This window comes from Trachurus trachurus (assembly GCF_905171665.1).
Source record: "Trachurus trachurus genome assembly, chromosome: 17".
NCBI classification, from domain to species: domain Eukaryota; kingdom Metazoa; phylum Chordata; class Actinopteri; order Carangiformes; family Carangidae; genus Trachurus; species Trachurus trachurus.
This window is the reverse complement of record NC_139900.1, coordinates 26,152,337-26,179,146: the sequence shown is the minus strand read 5'-3', so window position 1 is coordinate 26,179,146 and position 26,810 is coordinate 26,152,337. Positions and strand designations below refer to the sequence as shown.

At 40.7% G+C, this 26,810-nt stretch overlaps 1 protein-coding gene across 1 annotated transcript in view; it reads left to right on the top strand.

Moving 5' to 3' along the window:
• Nucleotides 1-14,710, top strand: part of carmil3 (capping protein regulator and myosin 1 linker 3) — a gene marked incomplete at both ends in the record, with an annotated part of 109,608 nt that extends 94,898 nt beyond the window's left edge. Inside the window, 9 exons of the mRNA XM_083991750.1 lie at nucleotides 47-126; nucleotides 5,686-5,805; nucleotides 6,834-7,002; nucleotides 8,168-8,537; nucleotides 10,468-10,571; nucleotides 10,664-10,874; nucleotides 11,576-11,647; nucleotides 12,014-12,133; nucleotides 14,670-14,710. Of these exons, the coding sequence (XP_083847876.1) occupies nucleotides 47-126; nucleotides 5,686-5,805; nucleotides 6,834-7,002; nucleotides 8,168-8,537; nucleotides 10,468-10,571; nucleotides 10,664-10,874; nucleotides 11,576-11,647; nucleotides 12,014-12,133; nucleotides 14,670-14,710 (1,287 nt within the window). The remainder of the gene's footprint in view (nucleotides 1-46; nucleotides 127-5,685; nucleotides 5,806-6,833; nucleotides 7,003-8,167; nucleotides 8,538-10,467; nucleotides 10,572-10,663; nucleotides 10,875-11,575; nucleotides 11,648-12,013; nucleotides 12,134-14,669) is intronic.
• Nucleotides 14,711-26,810: the final 12,100 nt, after the last annotated feature.

Below are 26,810 nucleotides of genomic sequence, written 5' to 3'. Positions count from 1 at the left end.
CTGTTATTTTGTTTCCTGTTGTGTGTGTGTGTCTCCGTGTGTGTAGCACTGCTCAGAGAACGGAGGAGTCAGCATGCTGGAGGATGGACTGCCTGATTTCTACAGCAAGAGAGTCCTGCCTGACAGGTAGCTCACACACTGTGCTTTATTCTCATATAGTCATTAAAGAATACATTTAAAGGGATACACCAACATTTGTGTCTCACTCCCGAGTCCATGACCAGCAGGCAGACACCATCCTTTCGACTGTGCGTGCAGTAACAAAGGAGATACGGGCAGAGCTGGCGCACCGCTAGTTAGCTATTAGCTTAGCTCAAACGCTGAAAGTGTATAGTTAGTGTTAGCCTGCCTCCTACCCGAGCCAAAATCAGCAGTCAGAAGCTGATTTCATTTTAGCTCTAAACTCTGTAAATATATCACTTTATCGACATTTCGAACATTTTTAAGCGAGAAAGTAGCCGTTTAGATCAGCAGTGTGTCGTTAATTTGTCTAAATACCTGTTACCTGTTTACAATTTTGTTCGGACGAAATTCGGAGCTACTCAAGCTAGCCATTGTGACCAACACACTTCCGGTTACTTTCACAAAATAAAACACCCGTTGCCCCATGATAGAATTTGTGCTTTTAAGCTAACCTACCCTCGATTTAGCTAGCTTGAACCAAAATAAACCGTCTTTGCTTGAACCCTCCGTTTTGACCGATCTCATCCTGTTACCGGCATTTGATCGCTCAAGATGCCTTACCGGAGAGTTTTGTCAGCTCTGAGACGAAGATCGGCCCGCCAGTGTCCGTTTAGAGTTGCGGAAGAGTTTCTCTGATGACTTTAGGTGGAGGCAGGCTAACACTACCTATACACTTCCAGCGTTTGAGCTAAGCTAAATAGCGGTGCGCCAGCTCTGCCCGTATCTCCCTTGTTACTGCACGCACAGTCAAAAGGATGGTGTCTATCTGCTGGTCATGGACTCAGGAGTGAGGCGAGACACGAAAAAAAAATGTTGGCGTATCCCTTTAAAGGAGATCATATCTACTCATTATGGTGGGATGTGAGGATGACACACATACAAAGCTGAAAATAAATGTGAAACATGAGGGTTTATTCTTCAGCATCTAAAAAGGTTGAAGCCAGCTAAATATGAAGTACGTAGTACAATTAATGAAATTTGCTCTCAGGTTTTTGATTAACGGTTAACTGAACACATTAATTAGCGACTGGCTAAAGTGGCCACATAAAAAGGGAGACAAGCCATGGTTAAGATAAATAAAAAATGTTTTAATTAAACCAAATGAAACAAAATTAAGATGGAAAATTAAATCTTCTGAGCCTTCGATGTGGCAGTCAATAAAATTAGTAATGTGTGGTGTGCATGAAGGAGAAGGTGCAGAACTAAGCAATAAGAATTAACCTAGGACACATTCAAATCTGAAACTTGACGTGTCTGCAGATGGGAACAGAGAGACAAAAGCTGGCAGCACAGGCAGAAGACAGAATAGTAAAATGATGCCAAAACCTAAGAGGAGCCCAGGGGTGGTCACACAACTAATGAATGTGAACATGAGTATCGTAAGGTCTTACAACTTAGCAAGCTCTCACACCAGCGTGGAAGTGATACAGTGAAACGCTGTACGCTGACTGCCAAAAAAACATCCAAGGAAGGAAGATCAACTGTGTTTTACAGAACCTGGAAGGTGACTGGCAGAGAGATTCAAACAAAGCAGGGGTTGGTGTGAGACGCTGTGTGGATGGTCGGTCATGCAGGGGGGATCATGCACCGCTGTTGCTGGTTGGCACCAAGCAGCTGACTGAGGGGAAACTCAAACAAAGCTGTTTTTAATTCTGTAGCACTGTGTACTAATTCATGTAGTCTGGGGAAGTGTCAGTGACGGAGCGTTGGGGATGGTAGATTAGAAGGAGGTTCTCCTGAACAAGAATAACTTGCAGCAGCCCATCAAAAAACACTGAATAAATGAACATGAGCTCAGCTAGTTAATTTGAATGTGCGCGTGAGCTGAACTTTCAGCAAAGCTCAAAGAAGTGTGAACACTGAACTTGAATTGTGTAATTGTAACTGACGGTTCTAATTAGTATGACATAATCATCTCTTAATGATGAGACAATTTTCTTGCAATTAAAATAATATGATTATCAGAGTGAAATTATCATCCAAAACAATGCAGGTGAATAAGACCTGTAAATTCATTCAGGTAGAGATGACACATAGAATAAGACAATTTCTTAATTCCAATCTGTCCACATAATTACAAGATGCTAACTTACAATCATGAGATGGAGAGACATGTAAATGCACGCACACACACCGACTCCCAAGGTGAAAACAACCTGATAATGGCACCTGTGAATTTGCTGAAGCAGAAATAGCAGTGTATTATTATACACCTCCATAAGACAGGGCTTTGTCCTGATCTCATGGGTTATCATTGCTCCCATTTTTCCCCTCCTCCAGTGTCAGTGCTACTAAAAACTGCTTTTCACAATGAGAGGAGTAGCATTACCACAGACTCCTAGAAACGATTTTCCATGTTCAAAGTGCCACTTTTCCATCAGACACAAACCTCTCCCCTGATATAGTTGTCTCTTCCTGTAAAGGCCAGCTGTCTGAACCACTCAGAGATGACCACTTCTGGTCACTCTCCATGGTCTGGCCTCTTTCTGATGGGCAGGGCATCTGCAAGCCCAAAATATGCAGCAGTCTTATTACATGTTCTTCTGCCTCCTCCAGTCAATGGCGCAGGACTTCCTTCCCCTCTCACTGAGAGCCAGCTGTCAAAACTCTTGACTTGTCAGCTGTCCACTGCATACAGACCTGATTCCTACCAAGATCCTCCAAGCTTTATCTCCCACTATTGTGCCAGCAAGCACTAATACGATCTGAATCTCAGTCCCTGGATCCCTGATGGTGGAAAGATTGATTTAATACTAGCTGAGCAGCTCCTTCTCTGTGTTCAACAGGCTCTTTAAGACTCACCCTAACATGTCTAACCTGCACTTAGTGTGCATTACCTGTTCTTCTTTCCCTTTGTCTATAGAACAGATTTCCTACTTAGCACTAAGGCCTCCTCCTCTACTGAAGCTTGAGTGTCATCCCTCTGTTGCTTTGGACAAAAGCATCTGCAAAGAGTAATAAATATAATGTAATGTACTTTAAGACCGGACTATTAGATTTTCCCTTCTATGGTTTTTTCCCCCCTCTCCTGATATTTTATGTGATCAAGTATAACTGAAGAGCGAGCCCCTGGAGCACTGGGGCGCAAATGTTGTGGAGAGGTTCCATTTACACTGAATTGAGGGCTAATTTATACTTCTATTTGTTCAATACCTGGAACATATTCCATTACATAGACTAAATCATTTTGTTTACTGTCACAGCCCAGCCTCCTCTTTCCAACTTAATTTCCTTGGAGCCACACAGTGGTCATGCTGAGTCTTTCTCTGTATTAGACACGGTACTTACTGTCAGCTTCTTTGGCAAAGTAATTGCATATCAGAGAAACACAACATCAACATAAACTTCACGTTTGTTTCACACAGTAATTAGCTTCAGCTGTATATTTTACAGTACACCATAAAGGCGTCAGTCATATTTTGTGCGTTTAGCCACTTTTCAATGCGTTTGCTCTCATTAAAATGACTAATCTATCCTCAGACTGTTTTACAGTGGCTCTTGGTGTGAAAGTTCATGGCAAATATAAAATATTCAGCACAACTCCAGTAAACCAGTATTTAGCAGTGTGGTCCTAATAAAGATTTCATTTCTTTGGGTTACTTTAAAGCAGCTGGTGTCACTGTTTCCTGAATGTATTTATTCAAAAGAGTGCCTGTAGGTCTCTTTATGAACCTACAGCCTCACATTCTTATCAAGGCTTCTCTGCTTTTAGTAGCAAATCTGTAAAAACCCATTCAACAGTAACCTGTCTGGCCCCACACAGACATTGAAAGTGCTTATATTTATATATTCTGTGCAAGGACAGGAAATGTTATATTGATATTTGTAAATAGGCTGTCATCTATGAGCTTCTGTAAAGCTTGCTAATTCTTATAATGGAAATTCTTAGTGATGGAACAGTACTTGATCCATGTGTCAATGTCACCAACAACCAGAGCTTCTCCAGCTTAAGGTTATCTGTAGATGAGCCACAAAAATCTCTATTGATAAACTACACTACATTGCAACTATATATACAGTATATACTGTATATATATATATATATATATATATATATATATATATACACACACACACACACACACACACACACACACACACACACACACACACAGTTCTAGACAACAAAGACTCAAGAAAACTAACTAATAATTACAAATTAGACATAATGTATACACAAATCAATTAAATCATCATCATCACACTTCATCTTAGTTCAAATAATACAATACACATGGCCGAAAGGGAAAGCGGGAGAAGCAAAAGTTTGTCTAGTCCCCCCTCATTACCCACAGAATAAAATCTTCATCATAATATTTTCTTGTCTTTTGCTTTTTACATTTTGACATAACATTTTCTTTTACTTATGACATTTTGACATAACATGTTACAGCAGTAGGTAGTATACAGAGCTGAAGTCTAGCTCTAGACAGTACATACAGATTATGAACAACAGTCTCATCTTGTAGCCTGGCATGTCACAAAGTCACAAAGTGGTCCAATCGACAGAGAGCAAAAGCTTTCGCCTCTGAGCTGTACAACACCAAGTTCACTCCAGCCACATGGAAATGATGGACCTCAAACAGTTAAAAAGTCTGGATGGGAATGTGTGCTTAATGCCGACCAGCAACAGTGCATAAAAAAGGTTCACTGATGCAGCAAACACTTCACCTTCTGTCAGATATGTTAAACCATCTGCGTGTCTGTTAACATCAAATGGTTCATTAGGATAAGTAATATAATCCACACACTGTAGTCAGCTGATTACACTGAGATGACATAAGACTGGTTAATAATGGTTGGATGCTGATTGCCTTAAAGCAGATATCAGTGGAATGTTTTTGTTAATATAAGTCCTAAATAGTCCTATTTTCCGTCAGCAATCACTTACATGAAGTATTTCAGCCTAAACACGAGTCTCTCCGTCACTCTGCTCTGCTGTAACCCGAGGAGAAAAATTTCCTTGTGGGATACAAGTGTTATCCAATGAGGAGAGAGAACGGCATGAAGGGCTGTGTGTGCAGCCAAGGGATGCGCGTGAATGTGGTGACGTAGCACGAGGACCAATTGATGCCTGACAAGGGCGGGGGCTGCTAACTCATGGTGCGTTCAAAGAAACTCGTACTTTGTGTTTTTCCTTCCTGTGAAGTCATACCAGTTCGATCTGGTACGAGTTCACGGGTCGGAAGTTACGAGTGGCCGTTATAGGGAACTTTCACAGACAACAGGATGGTAAAAACACGAGCTACGGGTTACCTGGAATGCTACCAAGTCGTAGTTGTGACTTGAAGCTGTAACTTACGGTTTCAAAAGCCTGCCTTGAACGCAGCATTAGCCGAAACGGCCGTGAAGCTGATATCTGCTTTAACAGTACCTACAACCCCGTGGGAAAAAAATGACCTCTGTCATGATCCTACCGTTATGTACCTCTTTATATATCCATTTAGTATTGCCACTAACCATCTCTCCACCTTTCTTCCCTCCCCTCTCTCTTCCTTCCAGCCAGTTGTCCTCCCTCCACCAGGGCCAGTCACTGCGGAGGAAGAAAAGACGTAGCGTGTTGTCCATTTTCTCCGGCTTTCGCAAGAACCGCAACTCCACCATCTCTAACCAGGACTCGGAGTACGTGCTGAGTGGATGGAGGGAGTGGAAGTAACATTTAAGTGCACAGAGCCACAGGATGAGATGGCTGTTAAATTAATCCAGGGCCGGGCATTAACGTCACTTCACAGCTTCATAAATATTTCAATGGGAGAAAATATTTTGCCATCCCCAACTGTTTCCCTTTGCTGAATTTACGACACTGAATATATTGAAGGTGCTCTTGCATAACGGCACCATAGCTGAAAACGTAAAACCACACAGCAGTACGGCAAAAGGGGGAAAAGTGCAATGTGTAATTACAAAGATTAGTAACCGAAGGGAAAATATAGCAGTCAGTAGGCACTCGCCCATTAAAGGGAGTTGCACAGTTGGACAAAATGGGAAGGAGAAGGCACTCGGTGGGAGCTACTGTACTCTCTGTGTGTGTGTGTGTGCTCCAGCTAGCAGAAGTGGTTGCGAATTAAACTTAAAGGAACTGTGGCTTGAGTAAAACCTGGTGATGCATCCAACTCTGCTGGTTAACAGCCTGGCTGTGGCATAGGAGTTACACACTTCAACAGAAGCCAAAGTTTCACAGCAGTCTGGAAGAGAAGAATAAAAGAACAGATGAGTCATCCGAAGGCTACAAAGATATAGATAGAAAAGGCGTTCTAAAAACAGTTTACAGTGTTTTGTAGTTTTTACCTGCAGATTGTTGCTAAGCAATCAAAGAGATTGTTTGTTGCTGCATTCACTTGGCCACACTCTGACTCCATTTGGTTTGTCTCTTTTTACAGCAGCGCAGAAAGAAGGTGGGAAGTGTAACAGTATCTGGGCCAAAAATCTGTCCGTTAATGCAGAATTTTCAAATTAATGACAAAGGAAGCACATGCTTATATTGCATATTGTAAAAATAATTAAAAGGATTGGTGATTTATAGCACATTAAAAATACAACCATGAAAGTCAATTTGAGGGCGAATCAGATCAGCCACCACTTATTCACATCCTCCCCTCCAAGGTCAAGACTCATAAAAATGTTTGTGCTTTTCTGTCGGTTTGTTCCAGCAGCGCCTCGGAGAACGTCTACTCGATGATTCAGCACCCGAAGGACGGTGTGAGGCCAGAGAGCGCCGTTCCCGGAGCAAACGGGAGCATGCCCTCGCCTCGGCCGACGCAGGGCGTGCCGGTGCATGGGATGAGGGCTGCCAGCCCACCCTGCCTCATCCAAAGACAGGTACGGCTTTGGAGTGCAGTCGCAGTGAGTGTGTTTGTTTTTATCACTGTGAGCAGACACTCGACCCCTTGCAGCTCCAGGATTGCTGCTCTACAGTATACTTATTTGTTACCCTTGGCCTTTGAAAGCACAAGAGCTTTCTGAAGTGTTTATTTAACTTCCATTTAGGCACACACAGCGTCATTCCTCTGGGGAGTCGGACGCCAATCTGGCACACCAACCTGTTTCAAGTGAACAGGGCCGTTGCTAGGAATTCTGTGCCCCCTGAAAGAATATACTAAAGTGGGCCCCTACCCCCTAACTTTTCCTTTTTTTTTTCTTAGACTACATATGTATTATCATTTTTTATTTAGCCTACTTTGTTTTGATGCTATTGTAGCGTTACTATGAGTATTAGTCAGGATCTTATGCAGAATAAATCAGTCATACAAAGATTAGACTACTGGGGTTTTTGTGGGCCCCTAGAATTATCACCTTTCTCCCCTATACAACGGCCCTGCAAGTGAATGAACATGTTATCTAATACTACATCCCTATTCTCATGTCTATCTCATACTGTATGAATATGAACTGTAGCATCCTGCTCCCAATTCCTATAGTCCTACATAACATGACACAGCGCATGGTTGCATGCTGTGCCCACCACCTGCTATTCTCAGCCTCAGCCTTATCTTATCTGAGGTGTGGAGGACTACAGTGCAGTACAGTATAGTATATGGCCTATTTTAAATCCCTCACACACACACACACACACACACACACACACACACACACACACACACACACACACACACACACACACACACACACACACACACACACACTAGCAGTGAGAGTTCCAGCCATTCTCAATCCCTTTTGGTTCTCAAACAACAGATCATGGATCCTCACTGATCCTTGAGGGCCTGTGAGGACACATCTTGTAATATTAGGGATAATTTAGTTTTGGCATAATTGAATACGAGTGTTATACATTTTTAATCACTCTGATTATAAGATTATATCTGATTTTATGCTTCACTCTCACCACTGTTTTCACCAGACAGATCCAGTGCATCATCACAAACAAAGCAGTGAATTCCAGACAGCTCCGTACATCCTATATGCAAATATTGACTCTGATATGGTTTGCTTATGTATTTATCTCGTCTTTGTCCCTGTACAGTCCACAGACCTGGTCAGCATGGTGTACAGCTGCATCGGGGCAGAAATCGAGGACTCAGATGGCAGCAGCAACTGTGACATCAAAGGGACAGACCAGGACATGGACAGATCTACCACCATCTCAGATGCCCCCACAGATACCCGGACCAACGGCCACGTGGCGTCCTCCAAACAGCAGACGGACAGACAGATGGAGACGGGCAGGCAGGAGAGGATCGTACCCCTGACAGACTCGCGGACGGAGACGGAGGAGGACAGACCGGGTGGCGGTGGAAACGTGGCCCCCTGTGGGCTGAGGCCAGAGCCGCCGCCACAGAGCACCAAGCCCAGCCTGGCCGTCATGAGGCAGAGACACCTGCAGGAGAGTCTAGGTACTGCAAGTTATTAAAACAAGAGCCGAGGTTATACAAGTATGATATGATTTGCTTTGGCTCAGAGTTTTATTGTGCAAGACTCCCGATGCAAACAGCTGGATTGTCGCTCTGAATTCTCAGAACACAAACTGCATCACATGCTCAGTCCTCAGAACACAGTCATTCTGTATCAGCACCAGCTCCAGTGCTTGTTATGAAATGCACAGGCACTGAATAAAACATGTCGGTTAATTTAACAACTTAAATAACAAATGAACATAAAATCTAATGACTTCACTGCTGCTGTGATCTCAAATAAACATCAGTAATAGAGACAACAAGGAGAGATAATGTAGTCTCTGTAGTGAAGCACACATGTAAATAGCAGTTTATTGTTATATACTTCACATCATTACAGTTTCAGTATAGCCTCCTTTATTTTAGATAATTAGGTTTGATGCAGGCAGAAGCAGTAACCTGATGTACAATCACAGATTTATCCATGTAGGATTAAGTGTAATCGGACCTTTGTGTTAATTATCTACAGATAGAGTAATGCAGCATATTCGAAAAGTAAAACTAAAGTCAGTCTTCCCCTGCATCATTTCAAATACTGACCTCTTTCTTTTCTTGTTCTCATTGGTGTTTGTATAATCTTAAAGGATTCAGCACTGCATTAACTGCACAGTGATGAAAGATACCGTCGACTCATTTTATTCTAAAACTTAATTCAGTGATAAACATAATGTGATGCGCACACAAACGACGCAATCAGTGTTTATAGTCTTTTACAATATAGCATCATGACTTTTGCAGATTGAAACTGCTTTGGAAAACTGAGCCAAAGAAACTGAAACACAGTGAAGCTCCTGTGTCAGAATCATTGTGACTTACTGTAAACACAGAAAGGCTGTGTTTAGATGTACTATAGAGCTTTTGTCCCTCAAGGTCTTTGCTGATGTCACAGTGCAGAATGTAGCACATTTCCTGATAGTGTGAGTCTGTCAAACACATGTAATTACTTGATGCATTATCAAAGCTACATGCAGCTGAAACAAGTGTACAAATATGAGTTGGTAACATTGGAAAACAGTAACAGATTTGTCACACTTTCAACAGTTTGAATCTCTGGGTGCAGTGAGGGAGCCAACATACAGATTTTTTAAAACGTTAGCTCATCGTCATCAAAACAAAAGTCTGTCAAAGTGACTTTAATGAGAGATGAAGTATAAGGGCAGTGATTTGACCCACAGGTCTGCTCATCCAAACTACAGTGGCCTTTCCAGAGAAAGCGCCCGTCATTAAGAGCCATTGTTAGCCTTAACTCTAGACTTTGTAATGAGGTAAACCTGGTCAGTTACAAGAGGAGCTGCAGGCTGCAGTCTGGCTCAGAGAGAATTAAAAGATCAGTACAACAGCCAAAGGCCACGTCATGAAATCAATGTAATGGTCTGCAGATTGACAGTTGGAATGAAGGGAGAACAGGCGTGTAAAGTTTTATCCTCTGATTGACTGAAAGCTCCACTGCAGTGAATATAAAGCATTATAAATAGCTGCTGCTGTGTTTTCCTCAGTAGCTGAAGGTGAGTTGTCAGAGACAACCCATCAGCATATAGACATGATACTTATATTACTCTAACAGATGTACATTATGCATGTTAAAAGATGGCCAGATGCTTATATGTCTCTGAAGCTGTATGAAGCGTTTAGTACAGAAAATGTGACAGAGACTCACTCCATCACTGTTGGTGTTTTACATGATATGTCTATTTATTCTTAGTTTGCTATGTGTTTGGAAATCACTCAGCCTTTGCCAAGGCATGGCTTCAATTTACAGTGAGAGAATGTACATTAAATGCGTACCCCTGCTACACAATATTTTAAGATTTAGAAGGAAATGTTGAGACTGTAAACTATAAAGACAATGTTTGTATTTTTGTTAAACCAGAAGAGGCAGGGAGGCTGGAAGAAGAGGAGCTGAGTGAAAGAAAGCGTGACGAGAAGCAGAGAGCCAGAGGACCAGAGGGACAGCGTCCTCTTATTCCCAATAAGGTATACTGTGTATGTAGGAGAAGAATGTAACTTCCATCCAGCATAATGTGATACTATACATCACCAAATATCACTGCATGTTCCACCTTCAGCCCAGTCTTGACCTCTCAAGGGACAAGAACTCTCCAGAAAACAGCAAGAGCCCTACCGCAACCTCACCTGTCAGTCCAGGAGAAGAACCCACCGGTGACCAGAGGAACTTGCCTCCGGCTCAACCGATCGGTCCAGAGGAGGGGATCACTGAGAGAAGAAGCCCAACGGCACCTGTCAAGTCTGGGACAGAGGCAGCCGATCCCAGTCAAGGTACACTAACATGTCAGCAAATGATACACTACAGGAAAGCAAACTAGTGGTAACTCTACTGTAAACTGATGCATTTTCTATTAAAATAGTTTCATATTTTACATTTGGAACTCTTTATATTTATGTGTAATCACAGTAGCTGTTCATGTAAATATCCAAGATCTTCTTGTTTGAACGCACAGCTGAACTTAAAAGGGTACGCCAACTTTTTTTTTTTTTTCGTGTCTTGCCTCACTCCCGAGTCCATGACCAGCAGAGAGACACCATCCTTTCGACTGTGCGTGCAGTAACAAGGGAGATAGAGCCTGTATCGCCCGTAATTAGCTTAGCTCAAACGCTGGAAGTGTATAGGTAGTGTTAGCCTGCCTCCACCTAAAGTCATCAGAGAAACTCTTCAGCAACTCTAGAGCTAAAATGAAATGAGCTTCTGACTGCTGATTTCGGCTCGGGTAGGAGGCAGGCTAACACTACCTATACACTTCCAGCGTTTGAGCTAAGCTAATTACAGGCGATACGGCTCTATCTCCCTTGTTACTGCACGCACAGTCGAAAGGATGGTGTCTATCTGCTGGTCATGGAAAATTTTTTGGCTTATCCCTTTAAAGGAGACAAAATGTGTGGTTGATGATGTCATTCAAGCCATATGGAGCGAAAAAAAGATAGTGTATATGATGATAATGATGATGACTGTGATTGTTCAGATGAGGAGGAAGGCCGTAATGGGTTCCCAGCAACATCACATCACACCAGGAAGTCCAACTCATTTGACATAGGTACTGTATGTCTGCCTCTGTGTTTACTGCATCCCTGCTGCTTTCTACACATTATCTGTATTTGCTACTTACATAGACAATAAGCATGCTGTGTAGTTCCACACATGGAGATCTGCGACAAATGCACATCTTGCTGTTTTTTGTCCATAATTCATAACAATGGCGCGAGGCCTTTGTTATATTTTATCAAATGAAAGCAGCATGAGTGTCTGGTTTCATGCTCTCCCAAGCCTGTAGACCTCGCTGGCTGTTGCACCACGTTGACTGCCTTATCCTGCAACCCCTCTTTTTTTTTGTTGCGTTCCTGCACCCCATCGTGTGTGTGTGTGTGTGTGTGTGTGTCTGTCTCCTGCCGTTTTCCCTCAGGCATGGAACGGGACAGTCCCTACGATCTGGAGAGGTCTTCAGATCGCAGATTCCCCGTGAAAAAGCCCTGTTTCCCCCAGTACAGAAACAGATCTCTGGATTATACTGCTGGGACCAGATGTATGTATCTGTTTCACTTCCTGTAAATATGTGTGGTTACGACTGCCATGGTGCAGGAAAGGTTTGCACAGTATTTGACAAATTATTGCACTACAGAAATCATTTCAGAGTGAATTGCCTGCTGTGTCACAGTTAATGAACATTTTCTAGAAGTTGTAAAATATGAATCTTTAATGAAGTCGATTCAATTCAACCAAAAAAAAAAAAAAAGCTTGAGGAAAAGTCTCAATTTGTAACTTTTGCAAAAACTCAACTGTGTGTGAACTTTTTCATAGCGCTGCACATGGATGAGTCAGGCCCTGCATATTGAATACATACTTGTTCCAGTGTTTGATAAATGGTTGACCAAAGATGGATCATAAAACATACCGTAATTAAAAGATGTAATTTGGCTGTTTTCCAGATATGTGTCATTGCAGCTGGCAGCTGGATCTGACACAGCCTGGATGAGTGTGCTATTAGACGAAAACTTCATCATTTCTGAAATAAGGACCTTTTATCACTCCTGCTGTTAATTGGAGCTGATTTCTTTTTGATATCGTGTTCCATTATTGAGATAATTGGCAGCCATGTTTAGCTGATTCAACATCACTTTCCACACTGAGCCGTTTGGCACTGGAGATGAAAACCTGAGGCAGTGGAATTCAAGGGGCACTAATGACATGGCAAAACCACTGCCAATTACCTCTGTAATGCAGAACTATATATCAAAAATCTGTTGTCGGGGACTCAATTACCATCACTGTGAGAATGATAAAGGGCCCACATGTCACAAATGGTGGCAGAAAAGCCTGAGCCTTGTCTGGTTGGTTGTTAGGTAGACTGAAATATCAGGTAGATGCCTCGTATTTAGGGCAGCAGACACATCATCACATTTATGTTTGCTATACGGACTGAAATCTGAATAGCCTATCAGAAGTTTGAAGACTAAGTTTGTCAAACTCGAAATTGCATCATTTGATTTTTTTTGTGGCCACATGGGGGCATCTTATCCCTTCATAGAAATGATACACCACCAAATGATGGCAAACTGTTTACACATTCAGAAGCTAAGGAGCAACATCAGCATTCATGTAAAGCTGTGTTTTCTGCCACCTGATCAATGTTAGTCCAATATCAATTCTCTTGAGCTGCTTAATGTGCCAATGTGTTGATTGGCTGGCTACTAACTTTGCTGGTCTGATGTTTGGTGCTGGACAAGTAGAGGTTGATTCATCACTATGGTTCAGGTCAGGACAAGGCTAGACCAGAAAAATCCAAACAGTGATTCAATAGGGACTAAAATGAACACAGAAAGAAATAGTAATTATATAATTTGGTGATTATCCTCTGAATGTTGTTTCTTATAATGCTAAACCCACAAAGTACTTTTTGTGGAGTTGAATTCGCTAAAACATGCTAAAATCCCCATGAATGACAGGGAGTTCAGGTTTTTATGATCGTCCTCTGTAGGTTTGTTGCAGCTAGCAACATCTTTACATTACACAATTTTCACTGTTTATACTGTATAAAGGTTTTCATTAGTGCTTAGTCTTTAAAAAGAAAGTAGAGCGGCTTGCACACCACAGGGCTCCAATATGCAGTCCATTTATTCACACAAGACAAGACGTAACGTTTCGAGCAGAAACAGCTCTTCGCCAGACATGAGAAATACACATTGACGCCATCTTAGGTATCATGTGATGTGGGTCATGTGATGACTAGAGTGACAGGAAACTGAGACCAGCATAAACAAAATATACTAACATTTAGGGCAAAAAAAAGTGTTAGAAAGTGCTAAAAAAGGAAGAAAAAAACCCCCATCAATAATAATAAAGAGTCCTGTTATTTCTAGCGTAACATCATCTTAAATATAAATACTTCCTGAGCAAAACATAAGCATGTGTGCAGGGGCACACACACACACAAGCATATAACTGTGATGTGTATGTACACATGGACACATACCAATGAGAACACCATGTAAGCTATACAAATGTGTGACCAGCAGCAATATAGAAATCTCATAGTAAACTTCAAGTACAATACATATATAAAAAATATCAAAGATATAATAAACATCAAAGTCTATGTGTATTAAACACTAGTAAGAGAAACACAAGTCGTACATAGGGAAGCTACACTAAGTGGGATATGCAAACAGTGATCTGGCGTTAATGCCGTCATTAAGTAAGAACATACCACTGAGGCTACACCTAAGTAATAATACACAATAATAGCCACTAGTCACATTAGGACGAGGAGCAACACACAGATCAAATAGTCTGTTACATGGTAACGATAATTACAGCAACGGACGGATGTCCATTTCTTCGTTCATGCCCCTGGGTGACATCGTATCTAAAGTGTAAATCCAGAACAATTCACGTTTGAGAAGTAATTTCATTTGTTGATATCACCTCCCCTCCTCGGTGGACATACTGGTTCTATACCAATATAACTGAGAGAAGCAACACTATGTTTCATCTGGTTAAAGTGACTCTTTGATTTGCTTAGTCTTTGAAGCCATGTGTTAACATTATATTTGCTTCCTCAGGTTATGACAGCCCCCAGCTTGGTAACAGAGATGCTTTATGACAGTACCAGTGGACCAGGAGAAATTTGCTGGGAAGAGACGACTTGAACATGGAGGACTGGAGAGAGACGAGCTTTTAAAACTGTGGACTCAACTGACGCAGCTTTTTTGTTTTTTTTTCTTTTAATCCATAGGAACATTTGTTGCTGAGCTGTATGCATGTACTGTATGCTTTCTGTTTTTAACTGGTTGCACTTGCTATGGTTTTTCTCAGGCATAAAGGAAGCTGACCTGCAGTACATTAAGATACTTTTCATACAAACACAATATTTAAGTGTCTCTCCAGTATGCTCATGAGCTGTTGTTTTATGCATTTGTACAAAATCATTTGATGTTGAAGATACTCTGTCCACTCATCCCCTCCCTGTCTTTTACTGACAATCTGTGACTACTAAAAGTGAGTTTGTACTGTATTAAGGTGTAAATATTGAATATAAAACTGCACTAGCCATTGTGGTAACTCTACCAGTTAACAATCATGTTTTTATTTGTGATAATATATCATTTGATAACTGTGTTTGTAAGTATGCTTTTGGTGTATGCTGATGGTGATGATTGAGAAATGTGTTATCATGCACTTAGTATTTAAGTCAGTCAGTTGATCACTTACAGTTTTAATCTGATTTTGCAGGCCTGAAAATGAGTATATTTTCTAAAAATGCTTCTATTAATCAGAATAAATAAAATCAACTTTACACAAGGAATTTGATCTCTGTTCACATCCATATCAACACTTTTATTGTCAATGTACAACTTACCCTAACCCTTAAAATTAAATGGTCGGCATGTTATTTGTCCAACTATTGCCGGGATAGTTTGACAAATTCAAAGATAACATGTAACATAATGTAAATGTTACACATTTTTCAAAAGGGAATACCAATTTTACTCGATAAAGCCGGGGTTTGCTGTGGGCTTTTCAGCTAAACCAGTGAAAACAGTATATTGCCCTCTTGTGGATCAAAGGAGTTTCGTCAAGTTTGAAGAAAAAAACTCTGATTGTTACTTAAAAAGACATTCATATTTGGGAAACTATGTTCATTCATTTTCTTGCTGAAAGAAAAGTTTATTAGCTCTAACGTCACAAATTTAGCCTCACTGATGTTTTCTATATATACAGTAGAAACATATAACAGATTGTGGTTTCATGTAATCAAGGCTGGGAACCATGTAGTCTTATCACATAAACAGCAGGACTTGGTGCTAACTAGACTAGCTTTTTCCCATCTTTATGCTGGGCTAACAGAATCAACTGCTAGATGTAGATTTCTACACAAATGGTATCAAGATTATTTTCAAAATTACCGACCAATTCCTTTAACAGACTAATAGATAGCCTATGTTCCATGTTGTTTTTATAGTGTTGTTGCTTTGCTTTGTGTAAGTGAATACTCAATCAGAAAATGAGCACTGAACAACATTTAAGTCTAATGGCAGCACACGTCTTGATGTAATTTCAAATTCATTTATGTGTTACTGTCTCTTAGCAGCAGATGGCAGCAGAGACTGAAAGCTCCTCTCTCCGCTGCCTGTTCACTACTCCATTGACATGTTGTGGCCAAGTCATGATCTACTGTCAGTACCAAAACCATAGATCCTAGCAGCAGCCACTTTCTCCCTTCCTTCTTTCCACAATGTTTTTTTCCTTCCTTCCTTCCTTCCTTCCTTCCTTCCTTCCTTCCTTCCTTGAACAAATCTGTTCCCTCCCTCCATCTTTCTTTCCTTCCTTTTTCCCTTCCTTCTTTTCACAATCCTTTTTCCCTACCTTCCTTCCCTTCGTCCTTACTTCTTCCTTTTTGACCCAATTGACCCAATCTGTTCCCTCCCTCCTTCTATCTTTCCTTCCTTTTTCCCTTCCTCCTTTCCTCCCATCTTTGCCTTTGTCCTCCCTTCCAGGAGGGTTAATTGGCAGTATAAACATGCTCATGAATGACTCCTGTCTCTGCATGTACAGTAAGCAGCAGGTTATTCTGCCTGTCTCTCTCTCTCTCTCTCTCTACATTGCATTCTGTCTGTCAGACACACGTCTCGGCCTCACAGGTGAGATCAGGCTCGGGCGCTTTCATCAGCTTCTCCAAACAATGATGAGCCTGTTTGTCTTGTGACATTGAGACGTGTTTAGTTCCCTCCCTCCAGTCCACCTGATCTCCCTCTGTGCCAGGACACATGGCAGCCAGCGGTGTTGCATTCACATTCACTGGGTCAGCGGATAAGCATGGTTAATTCTCTCTGTCTTTCCATCCACACAGTCCCACGCACCATATGCTCAGCCCAATATTTCATTACTGTGTATGTAAACTTACACGGTCAGTGTTCCACTAACTAAGGAGTGTGTGTGTGTGTGTGTGTGTGTGTGTGTGTGTGGGCGCAGATTATTATCTGAGGGTATTCCAGCTCATTCATCTTCAGATGGTGTGAAGTGTGAACTCACTTATTTGAATATTTGCAAGCCTGCTCATTCATCTATGTCTCTCTCTTTGTGTGTGTGTGTGTGTGTGTGTGTGTGTGTGTGTGTGTGTGTGTGTTGGAGGTGCATGTGCACATGGGTCAGCAGCAAGCCACTTGCCTCACTGTGGGAAGCTGTTAATGAGTTTGTGTGTCTGTTGTGCACCTTCTGAGCAGCAAAGAAAAACAGGTAACAAAGCCTGGACACATGAGGTTGACTGTGTGTGTGTGTGGTATTGGTGAGCTTCAGTTAGGTGACACAATAACACCACATAAAAGGATTTCAGCTTAGCGTCACCACAGCAGTAAACATACCACATTGTGTACACAGTATTTCTAACAACTGCATGCATAAACACTGTTCTTTTAGCCAGGCTTCATTAAGGCGAGACACACTACAGGCAAAAACACTGTTTTTCATGCACTGATCAATTTTGAGATTCTGGGCTATTTTTCTTCCTTAACATGTATTCTCTCAGAAAAGTCAAAAGAAATAGTAGAAATCCACATTAAGTTGGTTATTTTACTTCATTTTGTCTCTTTTGTCAGTAGATTTCTCCTAAATTCACCAAAAGTTAACATGCTACTGTGACATACTGTCCTGTGCTTGTTGTCTGACCCATGTCATGTCAGGTATCATTGTAGCCTAAAGCTCTCTCTCTCCTGAACAATGATGTAGGGTTAAAAATCATCATTTCCTTTGTATCCGCAACCAATCAAGTGTGCTTTACATTAACAATCAATAGACTTTTCCAGTACAAGTCTTTAAAGGCCGTTTTCTCAAAATGACTCTGAGCCTGAAATCTCCACTTCAGCAGCACTTAGAAACACCAAACCTTCCAGTTTTATTCCTGTCTATATTCTGAAGGTTTTTACAGAGGGGATTGTTGATATATCATTCAAAGCCTGATTTATACAACATTTTATTCCTAAAAACATGGCAAAATTTGATTTTTTTAGGGCTGGTGACAGTATTTTCTCATTTACAAAGTGATAAACAGAGATATCCCAAATCCTCTCTGTAAAAAACTTCTGACTCTAATATGTCAACAAAATAAGATTTTGGTTCTGGAAATGAATGCAAATTAGTGCATACTTCATCAGATATTGCCTCATTTACATATTTAAACATAAAATTTGACAAAACTTGTAAGAAGTGATAAACTTGGTAAGTTTCATATCTGTTATTTAAAATTTTTACCCTATTCACCTGTAGTGTCTCCCCTTTAACAACCACTCAGTAGGCCTAATTGAAAGGATATCATTGTATTTACTTTAAAAGAATGCACATCACACACATAGGGAGTAAACTTGCAGGATTCATGGTTGAATGTAAAGGCCTCAGTACTTTTAAACAGTGGCTGGTGTGTTGGGATGCAAAACGGTGATGCTGCTGGCATTTAGAGCAGTGATAATATTTTAAGCAGCAGCACTGCCAGTCCTTCATTATGATTATATTTTAATGAAACCAGTATTGTTTTTTTTTCATAAGTTGAATTTTCTGTTTCTGTTAGTCTCCCTTGAGCGGCTTTGCTTTTTCATTTTCCAGGAGCAGTTGGTGGTGAAGCAAGAAAAAAAAAAAAAAAAAAAGAAGCTAAGAAGTGAAATAGGCTGCAGAGTGATTAAGAAGTGGGGGAAGCGGACACGACTCGAGTCTTTGTCACGTACCGGTGGAACAGTGTTTGTCACGAGTAAGCTGAACGCAACTTTAATACCGGTGACATGTGACTACACAGACCAACAGACGATACCACAGATGTTCACAACAAGAACAACAACAGATTATCCTCGCTGTGTCTTAGTAATAACACACCAAAGCACATCCACCTGATCATTTAGCTTTTAAATAAGGAGAAAACAATATTGATTTGTGTCCATGGATTAATTCAAGAGCTCAAATGAATTTGCTTTTTCTTTTCTCCATGACACCACTGTGTACTTTCAAAAGAGGGCTCTGTGAAAACTTAATTAGTTCGATCTGTGAGCTGTTAGGAAACTCAAACTTTGGGTCAGTTACCATGGCAACTGACTCTGTGAACCCAAAATGCTCAGTGGCAGGTTTTTGTGAGCTTCTCCTTGTCTGATCCCTGCGGCTGATCCTGATGCAGTTGATGGGCATGCCATGTGTCCCTTCCATGTTTACCCAAACAACACTGATGCTGATTTAATTTGCATAGCTTTATTTTGATAGCAGAGACCCTGATTAGATGTGCTATCAGTCCCCGATGGCTCGCTAATAAAACATTACCATTATTTGCCACACTCTGTCATTTATCAGAACAACACTCTCTGGCCTTGACGAATGGTGCACACCACGGACATGTTCTCAGATCAGGGCTAATTATAGTGTTGCTCTGATTTCTAATGTTTCCTTTGTGACACTGCCGCACGGAATATATTGGAAACAGATTATGCCAGGTGCCCGTTGCGATATGGCACAGATCTGCGGGTACAATCTGAGAAGAGTGGCACAGGACTTCAGGTGCCTGATGTACAAATCACTCAGTTGAAGTTAATGATGATATTTGAAATTAGATTCTGTAATGACACTCTGCAGCAACCCCAGACTGGCATCAGTAATTTGTTTTTTATTTAGCAGAGTTTCCCAATGTGACAGACTCCATCAGCGGCACGCATGTCTCTATTACTGTTTCCTCAGTTAGTGAAAGAGGTATGATATGAAATATGTCTTGAGTGTTTGTGATGTGTGAGAGGGTGAGTTATGCACATGTGTATATGGATGTTTAGAACGCTATGTAAATTGATAATTCTTACCTTTCTATTGTTCTTATTCACCTGTCCAGGGACTACGGATGGAAAGTAGCTAGTAAGCTAAATCCAGTACAAGGCATCTCTTCTCATTTCGAGACTGATGTTATTTTGTACATTGTCCCTGATACAAATAAACTTATTAAACTAAACTAAACTAAACACTGTGTGAATGGGAAGTCTGTCTACAGCAACAATATGCAGGTACATTGACAACAGTCTTACAGCAACAAACACTGAACATCAGGAAATCCTGCAACCTATAGCTCTCATTATCTGTATTGCAGTCAGGGCCGGCCCAAGCCTCCATGGGGCCCGAGGCTAAATATTATTTTGGGCCCCTCTATTACTACCAATAATACTAATTATTAATCATTTACACACCTACTACAAACCTATTTCATTTTTCTAATCCGTCATTACGAATCATCATCCTAGCCTGGCATGTTTTTACCCACCTATGGCATTTGCTGTAAACACGTCATCGGTGTTTTTATATTTGGTTTAAAAAAAACTGCAACAGCAATGTGAAACAACAATTTGAAGTGCAACAACATTTCATTTCATTTCATTTATTGGATCTCCATTAGCACCAGCACATTAGCATAGCTATTCTTCCTGGAGTCCAAACATTCAGTCAAAATCGACTATTATATTCTTCCAAGTCAATCAAGGAAAAAGTAGAACAAAAACAACTAATACAGTCACAACACACAGATACAATCATACAGTAAACGCAGACATACATATAACACAAGACACAATACACCACTTGTACAATACAATTAAGAATCAATAAATATATACATACGGGTTAAAGCAATATAGCAAAACATACAAAAACCAAAATAGTACTCTCACAGGGCAGGGAAGAGAACAGGCACTATATTATATAGCATATACCAACTACTGCAGCTACAACATTAGAAGAAACTGTTTGAGCAAGAATTTATACCTCTCTTTAGAATCAATTAACACAATATAAAGTGGCAACAAATTCCACTCTAGGATGGCTGTGAACAAAACAGATTTCTTCATCACATTAGTGTTCGCTTTAGGCAAAGTAAACCTCCCTTCTATAGCATGTCTTGTCTGATAATTATGTCGACTCCACTGATGTGAGAACAAACAATCCAAAAAATTTTGAGACTTATTTACAATAATATTCCTAAGGAAGTTCAACAAAATGTAAGAGCTTCTTTGAGTGCCAGTTGCTCATGCATACGTGCCACATTGGTTTTGTAGGAGCACTGTCATATACAGCGTGCTGCTTTATTTTGTGCCACTTGTAATTTATTTAGATCCTTCATTGAAGCACTAGACATGGTGGATGGGACGATTTCTCTAGGGATTGACAGAAGGTACAGTACGCACTATATATTGAAAAAGTGAATTGCTTTTTAGGGTACATAAGATCATAAATGTCAAAAAAGTCAAGTGACCTGGCTCTGTGCGTGATCCCGTGAAGCGTAAGTGAAGCTTTGCACAAATATCATTCACTTGTCTCCCTCGGTATAGGCTACATTCACATCCACTTAATAATTACAGGAGAATGTGAGGCCACCTGCTCGGTGACCATGCCAGCCCTGTCTGATGACCACTGACCCTTTGCCAGAGCCAGACACAAGGCCCCAGACGGTGCTACGACGTGGCCCACAGCAGGACTAATGTCTGGGTTGAGACATTCAACAGAGCTGCTCAAAGCCTGGTTCCTGCGTCTGCATAGACTGGTCCCATCCACCACGCCTCCAAGCCCACAAGTCCAGGATGAGACATAATCACCTCACAGATAAATCCGCCACCACCCCTGCAGTCTTGTTAAAACAGCTCATACACACTGGAGGTAATATTCTTTATCTCCTTCAAGTACAGATTAGTATCTGTTTATTGTTTTAACAGAAAACACACCCACACACTTCTATAGCTTCGATGCTCCAGCGATTCAGTTTCCTGTAATCCGCCGCCCCGCTCTTTTATCGCTGACAGGGAAACACAAGTATGACATTAAATTCTACTACTCTACTTGAAGAATTAACCTGGCATTTACTCTGCATCTCGCTGTGTTAATCTGTGCTCTGGAGGCTGATGGAGCTGCCCTCTGCTAATACCCAGACATGCTTTGTTAAACAGGAGAAGTTGTTTTTGCATTTGTAATATATTCTCATCACTTCAGTTCACAGAAAAAAAATAATATTGTCATTTTTAATATTCACCAGTTGCATTGTCTACTCTACAGTATGTTGTCCCTCCACTCCCACTCCTGCCTGAGAAGTAACCTTACCTCTGCCTGCAACTGTACCCTATTGTCTACTGACCAATGAACAGTACAGTCTGTTCCTTTAAACTATAGTCAAACACTAAACACACTTCTGACAGTAAACGTTTTAAGACCAGTCGTCACACATGCATCACGGCTGCAGAGCAAGGTAACAGTCAGTGAATCTGAATCTGAACATGATATACCCTTCGTCTTATGTTAGCTTTCTGCCATCTACTGTATGGTGTCCGGGTCAGTTTTGACCCGTGTTTTAAATCAGCTGTAAAATACACTAAAAACATTCCAATCCATCCTATTTGCTTTTCTTCTCTTGGTTGCATTGTTAGGCTTCCTTGTCCATGAAGATATTGGTTTTAAAGGGTAGTTCACCCAAAATTCAAATTGCACTCATTATCTACTCACCCTCATGTCGACTAAGGGCTGGGAGGTTTCAGAGTCCTCCGTGGCTTCTCTGAGTTACAGGGGGTCTCGGCATAGCAGTGCATGTCCATATAACGGTTGCAAATGGATACCAACTGTCTTCATAACAAAAAGACACCAAAAAACATCCAAATACCTCCATGCTGCTCGTATGTAATGTCTGTCTTGTATTGAAGCCCCGAAATGCGAAATTGTTCCGAAAAAAATTAAATAAGTCTATATTTCAAGCTTGTTTGTAGCGGAAGCTCCTCTTCCCCAATGTAACCTTCCTCTTGTCAGCTTTCTGCTACCATCTATGGTGTTAGGGTCAGCTGTAAAACACACTAAAACTATTATTTATCATCCCATTTGATTCTCATCTCTTGGTTACATTGTTAGACTTCTTTATCCATGAAAAGGTTTTTGCACTTATGATTTCAGTTTGAACTCTCATTATTGTTCTTACCGTATAATAACCAGGTAAAAATTTACCCTAACTCCACAAATGTCATAATTTTAACCAGAGTATTTTAGAATTTTGTGAAAAAAAAAAAAAAGTTTTATTTTGTTTAGACAAAAGTCAAAGACAAAGTCAAAAAGCCTTGATGCTATAATGCTATGAACAAATTTATGTGGTACTTTTATGCATTTAAAACCTCAAAATGGGTCAGTGGTGACCCTAACACAAAAGCAGGGATACAACATGGAGAAATATAAATATACATATTTTAACACTTTCAGCAGCTGAATGTAGATACATTTAGTGACATTTTCTGGCCAAAATCAATCAGGAAATAGTTTAGAATGAAATCAATCCACTGTTCCTGTGGCCTGCAATGAAGAGAGACAGAGCTGTGAGGAGGAGCAGGGCAGCAGCCATGTTGCTAATGCGAACACACATGCCTACTTCTCTGCAGCAGTTCAGCTGCTATGCAGGCAGTGTGCAATCCTCAAATTACATTCAGAGCTTGTCTGGTCGGATTAAAGAATTAATGACCCAAGGATGCCCGTGGTTATCTTTCAGGGTGTTGTAAGTGGCCACCCATTTCGTGGGCCTGTGCCTTTTTCCTGTTAGCTGTTTACTGTATCTACTAAACAGAATCTTACATTCCTGTGTGTTGTGTGGTTGCAACACGAGAATGTTGAAATAGCTGAATGTTATTTTCTGTATCTAACATGTAAAAATATGAAGAAACCTACAATCATGAGCTTTTAAGCTGACACAAAATACATTCCCAATTTGAACTATGTTTCTAAATTTCATTTAACTTGTTCACCCATGGAGGAAGTTAAATGTTAAATGTTAAATGAATTGACTCTGGCATTCAAACTTCCTCAGTGACTTGAGCAGATTTCCCCTCCCACATCAATTATCTGCCCTTTGCTGCAGCAGCTGGCTTTCTTTTGTTTCCGCAAATTCGCCGGTACTCGCCATGAGCATGTTTTAGAACTTCTAACTCCAGCGGGGTGAAGTAGGACGACCCATTTTTTCTCTGCGGTTGCCATGGTGAATTATAATATCAAAGCTCCATTGATGGTGGATTTTCATCACGCACATGCTTAACTGGCTCAGATCAGCAGCTCTGGAACAGAAAACTTTCCTATCTCAGGTTTCATCAGCTCAGAGTTGAAGAAAATATATAAAATCTGCTCTGTGCAACAGATCTGGTCCCTTTACAGCATTAACAAAAACAATCTCCACATTCCACTGGGAGTGTCAAAAACTTGATTAACTTAGTGAATTGAAATATCTACTAATGCTAGTCCTTTATTTATCTGATACACATCAGTAATAAACTCAATATTGAAGTTAATGAATAATGCCAACATGCCATCATACATTCTCACATCTCACTGTGATGTCATCAGTTTGAATTTATTCCATATTTAGTTTTTATAGTAAAAAAGTTAGAGTGAAATATAACAGAAAAGCAGCAGCTTATATGTCATATTTGCATCAGAAATGGATGACAATGTTCCAAGTGTTCTGAAAAAACAATAAAACAAACAGCTTCACAGAGTCATTTGAGCAATGTCCCAAATCCATATACTAATTTAGTGCAGTGTGAACTACATCATCACGTTGAACTATTGAACTGTTAATACACAAACATGTGTAATGCTCTTCCATCTGCTCTGTGCATTGCCTTTTGGGATGTATATGAATAACAATGACAAATCTCTGTCAATAGCACATAGTGTACATTCTGTTGTGTGGATCAGGCAGATAAATGCATGGATCCAGTAGGCAGAGTTGTTTGCCCACTGATCGCAATATAGGTGGTTCAATTCCCATCTCCTATTTAGAAGTGTCCTTGGACAAGATACTGAACCCAACCCTCTTCTTGGGTAATTTTCCTGGCAAAATTATGTAAATGCAAATATTTAGGTACAATGGCATGAATAGTCATACAACTATACAATTTGGCAGAGAGTATCTTGACACATAGGGGGAGGCATGAAAAAAATATTCTGGGCCTTGTTGCAACTTGATTTTAAGATATCACCCTCAACATCCCAAAAAAGACAAAAAAAAAAAATGACTGGTCGCCTGACAAATTCTCATGAAAATTATTATTTTCCAACATTTTATGGAGAATATCTATACCTAATATGTATATTGAAAACGTCTTGAGTCCAACATAGCCTTTCTATCTCAAAAGCCCCACTTGCTGTGGCCAACGGTCTTCTCTATATTCCAAATCGAGACTTGTACTGAAACTGTGCTGTTTCTTCATTTATTCTTCTATCATTTGTACAAATCAATGCCTCAGTGTTTATGAAAAATATCCTATATTGATAATTAAAGAAACAAAATTCCTGGCAGCAAAACATTTATTTTCATTTAAATTTTCATAAATTGAATAACCATCTTCTTGGCCAGAACTAGAAAACACAATTGTGATTTATACATGTCCAAATTACAGCAGGTACAACACGTTTTCGTATAGTATCTAGTTTTCTGATTCACTGCTGTCACTGACTGTGTTTAATCTGTTGCATCTGGTTGTCAGTCCCTGGCAACGGCACCCTATGTAGCATGGAATTGCCTTCTTTGCACAGGAACAGTTCTTCTGGCAGCCTTTGACACATCCACATGAGATTGTCTTGTTCATTGACACAGGCCAGGCTGGCTTTGTAGAAGGGATAGGAACTGTTTTTCCATTATCCATACAGACCATCCAAATTCTGCGCATAAGAGAATATCTGGCTTGGAAATGCTGTAACAATCAAAACAATAACCAATACCAAAAACCAAGAAGTAAAATAAAAGACTCACTGATATAACATCTGCAGTAACAGCTGTACTGGGGGCCTCAAGTGAACCAGTAAACATAACATTTTTTTTACAGCTTCTGTTTCCCCACCATCTCAGGTTTACGCCTTTATTCCTCCTCAAAAAGGACGAACATGACGCAACCCAACGCCATACACTTGACAGATTCCTCTGGCTCCATCCTCAACTCCACACAACTGAGACATCTCGACTCCCACCGACGCAGCTGCCGCTGTGTTTTTCCTCTCAGGTTCATAAAAGGCTTCTATTCACTTTACCTCCATCTTTACGATCTGAGGAGGCGTGTTTGACACTTTTCATGCAGCCCCCCTCCCCCTCCCCACCTCCACCCTTTTCTCGAGTCTCTGCATCGACTTTGCTCTCTCTGCTCTCTCACCCCACTGCTATTCTCCATAGCTGTTTGTTTTCCCCTGTAAACCAGTGAATTTCATAATACATACGGCCAGCAATTAATGGAGATTACAGCTGTGTGTGTGTGTGTGTGTGTGTGTGTGTGTGTGTGTGTGTGTGTGTGTGTGTGTGTGTGTGTGTGTGTGTGTGTGTGTCTAGGTGTGCGTGCACTTGTGTAGGTGTTTCAGTGTGTTTGTGTGCTCCTCTGTCTGTGTGAGTGAAAGGGAAAGTGATAGTGAGGTCAGAGCTGGACGAGCTGAGGCAGTGCTGGATTTAGTGGGAGTGAGATATTTTGTACACAACAATGTAGCCTACCTGGAGGGAGAGAGGCTGACTGAGGTAACAGAGTCATACAGAGGAGAGGAAATTTCAGACTTAAAGCACTTAAGTGGTATATTGAGGACACAAGGCCCAATTTTGCTGTTTTACAGAACAACTTAGTAGCCTACATGCATACCATGTATGCATGTACTACCGTTAAGATGGTGAACATCAAAATGTTAACTGTTTTGTTTGACAGATG